Below are 10,175 nucleotides of genomic sequence, written 5' to 3'. Positions count from 1 at the left end.
CGCTTCACCGTCCGCTATTTTGACTGCACATACCCTCATTTATTTCTAATAGTAAATTAAATAATAATGTGTTTTTGTTTCTCTTCCTTTTTGTAGTATTTTTCTAATTTATGGTGTTTGAAAGAATAGTTTGACATCTTCTGGTAAATGTGCTTATTCACTTCTGATCTGAAGGCTCATGACATCGAGGGTCGTCGGCCAACAGCAAGTTGCTGCGTCTGCAAACAGATCGAGGCGGCTCGGGTCAAAGCCTTTGCCTCCTCTTGCAGGGCCGTCGACCTGTCACTGATGGGATCTCATCAGCTTCTGTTGCCTCTTATTCCTTAAAGCCTCCATGGAGCTCATCCAGGCCACCCAGCTGCCTCGGGAGGCCCCCACAGCTACCTGGAGCAACAACTCCATTCCCCTTTACTCCTCGCTCCTCTCCACTCCTTCCCAACCGCTTCTACTCGGCTTCTCTCCGAGCGACGGCGCTTTCCTCTTCAACGGCACCCGCCAGAACGGCACCAAACCGGACCCCGGGTCCCTCCCTGGCCTGGCCGGGATCTTCATCCCTCTCATCTACGGGATGGTGTGCGTTGTCGGCCTCGTGGGCAACACGCTGGTCATCCACGTCATCGTCAACTACACCAAGAACGAGTCGGTCACCAACATCTACATCCTCAACTTGGCCATCGCGGACGAGCTCTTCATGCTGGGCCTGCCCTTCCTGGCGGCGCAGAACGCTCTGCTCTCTTGGCCCTTCGGCTCCTTAATGTGCCGCGTGGTCATGACGGTGGACGCCATCAACCAGTTCACCAGCATCTTCTGCCTGACCGTGATGTCGGTGGACCGCTACCTGGCCGTGGTGCACCCCATCCGCTCCTTCTGGTGGCGACGCCCCCGCGTGGCCAAGGCCGTCAGTGCCACGGTTTGGGCGGGGTCCTTCGTGGTGGTGCTGCCGGTGGTGGTGTTCGCCGACGTGCTGAAGGACGACGGGAACTGCAGCATCGTGTGGCCCGAGCCGGCGGAGGTGTGGAAGACGTCTTTCATCGTGTACACGTGCACCGTGGGCTTCTTCTGCCCGCTGCTGGTCATCTGCCTGTGCTACCTGCTGATCGTCATCAAGGTAAACACATTTAATGTGATTTATCTGTTAGATTTATTCTAAACTACTGAAAGGTGTGTTCATAAGAAGAATGTCGTACTTGCTGGAGATAACCGACAGACGTGACAGTTTCCACAAACTATTTATTTGGTAAGAAGTGGCTCGAAGTTGTTGTGGTTCACCGCAGAAATCGCAGGTTCGTAACCTCAAATTAAGAAAATGGTTCTTTGATTTGGTTGAGTTGACTCTTTACTAGTGAATGTGTGTTTACACATTAAAAACGCTCTTTGTCTTTTCTCTCAAAGGTGCGCAGCGTTGGAAAACGGGCTCAGGCCACGTCGTCTCGGCGCAGGAAGTCGGAGCGCAAGATCACCAGGATGGTGGTCGTGGTGGTGGCCGTGTTCGTCCTCTGCTGGCTGCCGTTCTACGCTCTGAACATCGTCAACCTCCTGGTGGTGCTGCCCGGCGACTTCAGGGGGCTCTACTTTTTCGTTGTCGCGCTGTCGTACGCAAACAGCTGCGCCAACCCCATACTGTACGGCTTCCTGTCGGACAACTTCAAGAGGGGCTTCAGGAAGGCCCTGTTCGGCGCCTCGCGTCGGGTGAAGAACAACGACAGGACGCAGCGGCCGACGGAGGAGTGGGGCGGCATCGTGCTCCAAGCGCTAAAAAGCGAAGACGACGTGCGACGGAGGGACCTCGGGGGAAAAGAAGAAGAGGAGATCAATGGGACGGGAGGGGACGTACGGATGAGTGAAATACGCAAAACGTCACAGAACGGAAACCACAGCGGAGCAGCAGAGGGATCAAGGACTCGTGTGCAGAGAGGGAAACCCGAGCCGGAGCACGAGGAAGGATCCGGCCGGGACGCTGCCGAGGAAGCCGGTAAAAGTAGAAACAGCAGGTCACAACCTGAAGAACGGCCGGACAACCAGCCGGTGCTGGAGATCAGCTATCTGTAAGGGCAGGAGCCGTTTTAAGCAAATGTGAACGTTACACACAGCTACAGATTACAGGCTCAGTGCTGGATCACACGGAGAGATTATTTAACAATATGCAAATCTTAAAGTTGGGGTCAGATCCTTTGCATCACGTAATAGTCCGACAGTATCGGTGGTTTTTTGTCACGGTGTGTGAAAGTTGAAATAATGTAACTTGAAGTTAACCATGTTGGGTTGAAACACTGGCTGCAAGGATTGTGAAGTACAGAATATAGTTCTTAAATATTTATATGTTCATCTTGATCTTAAAGGCACCAAGAAGGTCGTCCATTGATGCAACGCTGTGCATTCTGGGTAGTGAGGGCTTCAGCTACGTGATCTGCTCCATCGAAGAGCAGATTTCTTTTATATATATATGTATTTATTAATGTTGTGTTGGAAAGGACACCGTTGAGGAAACAACTGATGATTCAATGTGAAACAAAGAATGTGGAATATGTTGACTTTTAACCAAAACAGCCGTCGAATGTAAACTGTTTAAAAAAAGCCCATTTCACTGTTTAGTGCTTTTGTGTCACCAAACTTGCTTCACTTACTACGGAGAGAATTGTGTTTCAAGAAGAAGCAGATTTAAAGTCTCTTTGCTGTGTGACTGGAACTTTAGGTGTCTTAAGATGCTGCATCAAGTCTAAAAGATGCTCGTGAGGAAACAGCAGAAAACTGATGATCCTGTTTGTATTATTCATGAAATCCTCTTTAATATGAAAGAACAAAACAACTTTTATCTTTTGTCAACGATGAACATCGATGTTCAGTGTCTGTGAAGGATTCTGTGCTTCATGCAAAAGTTACTTTGTCGATTCGATGGTTGAAATAGAAGATGTGTGTGTTTCGTAGTTTATTGTGAATTCTATATTTTATTTATTTAAGGCTCAGATTAGAGGTTAAACCACAAGCCCCATTTGCCCAATTTTAGTTTTCTTTGTGGTCGCATTAATATATTGTATTATATCAGCAGTGTTGTCAAAGTACAAAAGCCAAGTGTAATGTGGTGAGCTCAATAAATGTTTACGGATGATATTCCACCGGCTGTCAGTTTATTATGTCGATAGAGACTTTAATCCTGAAGGAGCTCAGAGGCAGCATGTGAGGTACGTCTGTATCGTTCTAGATCAAAAGAAATGTGCTGTAAACAGCTCAAATGTGCATGTAGACGGTATGTAACGTGTGCACGCAGACGGTATGCAACACGTGCATGTAACAGTATGTAACACGTACATGTAGACGGTATGTAACATACACATGTAGACCTCGACTTTACTGCACGTTGTTCACCAAGAAACACCTCACACCAATTTAAAAAATGAATCCTCCTTTTTATTGCAAAAATGCTTCGTTCACAAGAGGAATGAGAAACCCAACAGATGTGTCGTCACTTTAAACATGTAAGTGGTGAGTTAAAGCTGAAGCAGAGTTTATTCAGCAGCTGGTGAACTTTAAAAAGGCAGAGGCTGCCCTCTAGAGGTAAACCAGCTGGAGGAAGAATGTTAAACACAAGAATCAAAAGATGTCTGCAAAACAAAGACAGAACATCTTTCAGCCGTATCATAGTTTGAATCTTCTCAAAATGTCTCTGGCTCACATGATGGACACATTACAGATTTTGGGAAGCGTCTCGATGCATCCTTTACTCGGGGACTACGTCTCCTATCCACTTGAGGTAGGGCGGGTTGCCCTGCTCGATGGGCAGGCTGATGACCTCGGCCACCTCATAAGGATGGTTGGAGCTGGAGAGGACGTACAGACAGCGATACTCTGTGAGTCACGGCGGCTAACGGAGCAACACACACAGCTCCTGTGAGAGCGAGGCGGTTTATAAGTGAACCTACCGGACATATTCGGCCAGAGCGGGAACCTTGGAACTTCTTGTTTTAATCATCTGGACAAGAGAGAAGACGACAGATGTCAACGCTCACTGATTATAATGTCATCACATGCATACATTGAAAGACAACCGAGCTACCGTCGGTCACGGTTCAACACAGTGTGAGCGAGGAATTTAATGAGACGGAGTGACAAGACACAAAGTAGTCCGTCTGGTCCTGAGGATTGATTTGGACCTCTGAGGGCCGTTTAAAATAAAGAATCATCTTTTTGTACTTTTCTACACAATAAAACTTTTGCTGTTGCCAGAATACAAGATAACCTGCTGCTGCTGCCATCGCCGGGAAACGTTACCGGGCACAAAGAGGTTTTTAATTTCTGTCTCTGCAGCACTTCTTCACATAAGATTAATGAAACTCGTACTGCCACGACCCAGATCACCGTCCAGAGTGCTGACTCATCTAAACTGTGACTAAATAAAGCTGGTTTTACAGAGTTTTTTGTCCATTTCAGTCATAATTGAAGAAGCTCAAGAAGCTTCTTTCTTCTTTCTTACTGTTAATAACGAAGCATTATTGGTGGTGTTGATAGAATACCAGCCGTACCTCTGTCTAAGAGCTACTGTAGCTGTAGCAGTACTTCATGTACTACAGTTATTACTGTAACTGTAGTACATGAAGTAGCAGCAGTGAGTAACTCACCACGGCGGTGAATAAACAGGATTTAGAGGCTGAAATATCACAACACGGTCAACGCTCACCAGCAGCACCTCGCTGTCCTCCTCGATCTTCCCCTGCCACTCATACCTGAAGGGACGAGAGGAACGTGTCATCTAATAACTCCAAGTGAGTCGTCGCTACTTATGTCGGAAACACACACACACGCCGACGAGCGGCCGTCTCACAACTCACACAGACGTGATCGCCGGGACGATGTTCACGCAAGCGGCGAGCTTCTTCTCCACGATGGCCCTGAAAGACAGAAGACAAGGATCGAGAGTTTCATCGTCCGACCACACGGGGAGAGCCGTTTTCATTCTCGTGTTGTTAAAACACAGAAGCGAGATGGTTGCTGATTGCTGGTTGCTGGTTGCTGGTTGCTGGTTGCCGGTTGCCTCACCTGGCCAACTCTTTAGCCACCGCGTCGTTGGGACAAGTGACGAAGGCGGCCGAGTGAGTCCCCGACGTGTACGTCTCAGAAGCCATGGAGAACGTCCTGAGTCCAACCGTCCTCAGCAGCGGGAACATAAACACGCTCAGGAGCACCGTCTGGAGGGGGAACCGGAGGATCAGACCCAACAGACAAGAGGGGACACGCGTGAGTCCAGATCCACGGAGATCAACGACAAGATCCAACACTCACCACAACCACAGCCACGGCCTTCCAGGGTCCACTCTGCAGCGTCTCGGCACTGAGCGGTCCGATGAGCATCACCTGAGCCGGTCAAAGACAAAGACGGTGAGGGCACGGCGGCGGAGGAAGTACTCGGATACTTTACTCCAGTAACGGTCTGAATGACGTCGTCTAAACATCACACAACAAGTAAAAGTCCTGAACTCAAAGTGTTACCAAAGTAAAAGAGCTCATTGTGCAGAAAGACTTCTTCACTAACAAACACACGCGAGAGCCTTTTAACGTTGTACTTCATCAAATACTTCACATGACATCGTTAGTAGCTGCTGTAACACATCGCATCGTATTTTAGGAGCTTTTATTTTGACAAACATGTTCCTGTACTAGTGGAGCAAAAAGTACACAATGTACCTCTGACATACAGTAGAAAGAAGCATTACATGGAAGTACTCAAGTGAAGTACAAGTACATTAAAACTGTACTGAGGGGGGAGGAAGAGGAGGAGGAGGAAGAGTACAGTACTTAAGTAACAGCACGTTGTTACATAAGTCCACAGTCATTGCTGCTGTTACTGATAAATCATCACCAGAGTGATTTGATGGTTTTTCCTCAATCTCTACTGAACTCGTCTCTAAAGTACCGAACGTGTGAGAACAGCATCGTGTTACAGCGTTCAACACGTCAGCGGATTCATCCCGACGCGTTCACTCTGTTTAACATCCACAACACGCCGGAACAAGGAGGAGAACGAAGGAAAAGATCTCGCTGTAGATCACATTCAACACGAAAGTATTACTACACAACACGGAACAAAGACACAATGTTAGTATTAACTCTTCAGTTATCTGTGAATGATCTTCTTAAATCACACATTTTAACATGAAATTACCATTTTATTTATCTTATAAAAGTGCATATTTTACAACTTATCACACTGCCATATTTAAAATGTGACAACTGCTAATATGGAACCCAAAATGAGTATTTTCTATCCTACAGAGTACTCACGAGTATTTCATGAGTACTCTGCTACAGTAGTTACATTAGTACAGTAGTTACATTAGTACAGTAGTACAGTAGTACCGTAGTACATTAGTTACAGTAGTTACATTAGTACAGTAGTACATTAGTTACAGTAGTACAGTAGTTACATTAGTACAGTAGTACAGTAGTACAGTAGTACATTAGTTACAGTAGTACAGTAGTTACAGTAGTATAATGTCTTATCTCATTTACTTATTCCATAAAATAAACAAACTGTAGAACTCAGGCAGCTATTTACCCTCAAGTATAATATATATATGTAATAATATGATGCAAATGTGACGAACAAAAACGACTAAACAGAGTCTAAACTTAAAGTCAGGGTTTGTTTAGCTAGTAGCATGTGTGCTACTGGGTGCTAGCTCGTGACGTCTGCTGTCGGTAGAAGAAGCTCCGGTGTGTTTATGAGACAGGAAGTGACCAATAATAAAGTCATAACGTTTCCGTGATGACCTGTTGTCAGAGGATGTTTGTGTAGTTTACCTTCTGACAGCTGCCTGGTTCTGCTTAGCGAGCGACACCCCTCTACCGTAAAGCGAGACGGCTGTGTGTTTGGGAAACTGTCGTAAAATCAGCCTTCTTCTTCTTCTTCTTCTTCTTCTTCTTCTTCTTCTTCTTCTTCTTCTTCTTTGAGGTAATCTGCGGTTGGAAAACAATGCATCGGTGCATTTACCGCCACCATCTGGTCTGGAGTGTGACTCAGGGTGTCGAGTACTTATAGTATAACAAAGAAAAAATAAAATAAAAAATAAAGAAAAGAAATAAGAAACAAAAACAAAACAACTGGCTCATATTTTCTTAATAATATTAGTTAGTCTTCTCACTGATGTTATATGGCTGTTAGGGTACATCCACCAACTGGTGTGGAAAAATAATAATAATGATAATAATAAAAGCAATAATAATAACAATCACAACAATACTAATTAGTATTATAATATCTTAATAAATGTTTTTTCTCTAACTATTTTTTTCCTCCTAAGATATTGAAAAGAAAGATGGCGCTTCCCTAAAACCTCTTTGTATTTACTTTAATTAGATTGTTTCTTGTTACCATCATTCACCTTCAGCAATAAACTGTGAAACCTCTTTGTATTCTTTTATTTATCCAAAGGTTTCCATGTATGTTAGTACATTAATAAAGATAAAGAAATAGATTCGTACATTTAAATAAACCACAAAGACATTCATCACGTCGCCTATAGACTCTTAGATGTGTTGATGTTTCAGTCGTAGATCAAACATCAACGAGCTGATGAGACTTTTATTTGTTATTTAGTTGAGATAATTGTCTCAGCATCAACACCAGTTGACTTCATCTTCATTCTTTTGGTAACTTTTACTTTCACATCATTAACCAAACAAGAGCGTGACAAAGTGCAGGCGACCTGCTCACCGGTACACTTATACGCAGTGCAGTTGTTCACCTATAGAGGCCCCTCCAGACCTCTGAGATCATCTCCAGCGGGAGGTGACGGGTTCCACTCCCGGCCGACGCAACCTTTCAACTACACGCACAAATACAGCAAGCCTCCATCTGAACCGCGCTGCAAGACTTTAAATGGACCCCATAGCAGTCAGAGACAGAATACGTGTGTGTGTGTGCACACATGCTATCTGATGCACGCGGTGTGTGTGTTTCAACACCTAAGAGTTTTTTAAACACGCAGTGGCCGTGGATAACCGTACGATGCAGCTTTAGAAGACAAGAATGAGCTTTAAGATCAGCTCTGGTAGCTACAACACACAATACATCACTTCCTGTCAACAGGGTGGGACACAAATGATGCTTTCCCTGTGTGTGTGTGTGTGTGTGTGTGTGTGTGTGTGTGTGTGTGTGTGTGTGTGTGTGTGTGTGTGTGTGTGTGTGTGCGTGCGTGCGTGCGTGTGTGTGCGCACAAGACAGAAAGCCACTCTGTTTGATAACATCCACCACCTCCCTCACACTCTCCTGTCTTCGCCCTCATCCTTGATTAAAGAATGAGACAAGCATGTCACACATACTAATATGCACACACACACACACACACGCACACACACACACACACACACACACACACACACACACACTTAGAGGATGTGACTCGTGCACTCAGGACAAGATAGATTGAGCTGTAGCTGATCCGAGAGCTCCACCACAGATGCATACACACACACACACACACACACACACACACACACACAAAGACGCAGCGAGACGTATAGTGGAAGCTTGTCAAGCTTCTGCGAGAGCAACGAGGAGCGATGGAAGGAGGGGGGAGGGGGGGCTTGTTCCCATGGAAACTGTGCAGTCAGCACATCTGTACGTGTTACGCGTTGTCCTCTCTCGTCGGCATCCCGCCGGCCTCTCCCCGCCACAGCTGGACGTGACAGCATGACGCTCACATGTGCAACGCCACTGCTGCCCTGACCCCGTTACCATAGCGACCAGAGAGCCCTCGACTCATGGGATGTTATCTTAGTATATGTGTGTGTGAGTGTGTGAGTGTGTGTGTGTGTGTGTGTGTGTGTGTGTGTGTGTGTGAGATCAGACTTCCACACAAGTTGCTGCTGGCATTGGGCAACTGTCTTGCCCTCTCTGTTTCATCACCAGATTGTATCCTCCTTTACTCTCTCTCTCTCTCTCTCTCTCTCTCTCTCTCTCTCTCTCTCTCTCTCTCACCCTCTCTCTCTCTCTCTCTCTCTCTCTCTCTCTCTCTCTCACCCTCTCTCTCTCTCTCTCTCTCTCTCTCTCTCTCTAAGCATGAGGAGAATCAATATGTTTTCAATTTGCAGCAGAGCCTTCCTCCTCTGCATCCTAATCAGACTCCACTGGCCCTTTAACTTCCAGAGAGAGAGAGAGAGAGAGAGAGAGAGAGCGAGGGAGAGAGAGAGAGAGAGAGAGAGAGAGAGAGAGGAAGAAGTGGGTAAAGGCGAACCTCAACCAAAGGACATCCTGAGCAGCTGAGATGTCCAGTGAGGATCAGAGTGTTGAGCTGAAGAACATTTCTCTGAATGACGTCACATCCGGGTTCTTCCACTAACTCCTGTAACCCAGGTTACTCTTTTCTAATGTCTAATAGAAGTGCATTACAACTAATCGTGACTCTTATATATATATATATATATATGTATATATATATATATATATATATATATATATATATATATATATATATATATATATATATATATATATATATATGTATATATGTATCCTGTCTTCAGTGGCTCCTGTAATGACTGCATTTCTCCACAGGGATCGTTATCATCTCGTCCTCTTGTGCCGGTAAAGCAGATAAAGTCATCCTGACTCATTAGCATATGTTGTTTAATGATACTGTAGTCATGGCTACAGATGAGTGATGCTGGAGCTCAAAGGGATACAATGTTTGGCTCAAGGGCACCGAAGCAGGGCGGAGAACTGCAGGAGTCTATTTGTTGGAACGCAACAAGGACTGACATGATGCATTAAAGTTCAAAACGTTCACAAATGTGACTATTATTATCAACAGAATGTGAAGAGGTCACAGAGGTGACGTCCAGTCTGTCCTCTGAGAGGACGGAGACGTAGAGATGCTTGCCGGTCACGTTGAAGGTACGGGGTCTGTGCACATTCTAATAGTTTGTCTATTGGATTAAATCCAAAGTGGCAGAAATGAGAAAACAACTCGCACCCAAGCGAATAAACAAACTATTGAAATGAACACGGACAGTAGAACTCCCAGCCGGTGCGACGGTGAACACAGAGGTGGCTGATGTAAACTACAGGTCGGTCCAGTGGAGAAAACGTGATAGAGTCCTCTCGGACACCTCTACAGTAGGTAAAACATGATGAAGAGCACACTGGGGCACCATTCCAGTGGAGAAAGTGAGATGCGGTGCCA

General features: G+C 45.5%; 2 protein-coding genes across 2 annotated transcripts; one reads left to right on the top strand and one right to left on the bottom strand.

Annotated features, from left to right (window-relative positions):
- Window positions 1–334: 334 nt before the first annotated feature.
- Window positions 335–2,049, top strand: LOC306696209 (somatostatin receptor 3; the record flags this gene model as incomplete). Its single annotated transcript, XM_079159762.1, has 2 exons — window positions 335–1,108; window positions 1,393–2,049. 2 exons carry the CDS (start codon window positions 335–337, stop codon window positions 2,047–2,049), a joined length of 1,431 nt encoding a protein of 476 aa, XP_079015888.1.
- A 1,355-nt stretch (window positions 2,050–3,404) lies between these two features.
- Window positions 3,405–6,923, bottom strand: LOC306695792 (protein CutA homolog). The gene is made up of 7 exons (XM_079159154.1): window positions 6,793–6,923; window positions 5,275–5,346; window positions 5,032–5,180; window positions 4,824–4,883; window positions 4,673–4,718; window positions 3,918–3,967; window positions 3,405–3,815 (listed from the first exon to the last, which is right to left on the bottom strand). The coding sequence occupies exons 2-7, from the start codon at window positions 5,341–5,343 to the stop codon at window positions 3,716–3,718; spliced, it is 474 nt and encodes a 157-aa protein (XP_079015280.1). The 5' UTR covers window positions 5,344–5,346; window positions 6,793–6,923; the 3' UTR covers window positions 3,405–3,715.
- Between the last annotated feature and the right edge of the window lie 3,252 nt (window positions 6,924–10,175).

Source organism: Pholis gunnellus (genome assembly GCF_910591455.1).
Source record: "Pholis gunnellus genome assembly, chromosome: 5".
NCBI lineage: Eukaryota > Metazoa > Chordata > Actinopteri > Perciformes > Pholidae > Pholis > Pholis gunnellus.
This window is presented reverse-complemented; position numbering and strand designations above follow the sequence as displayed.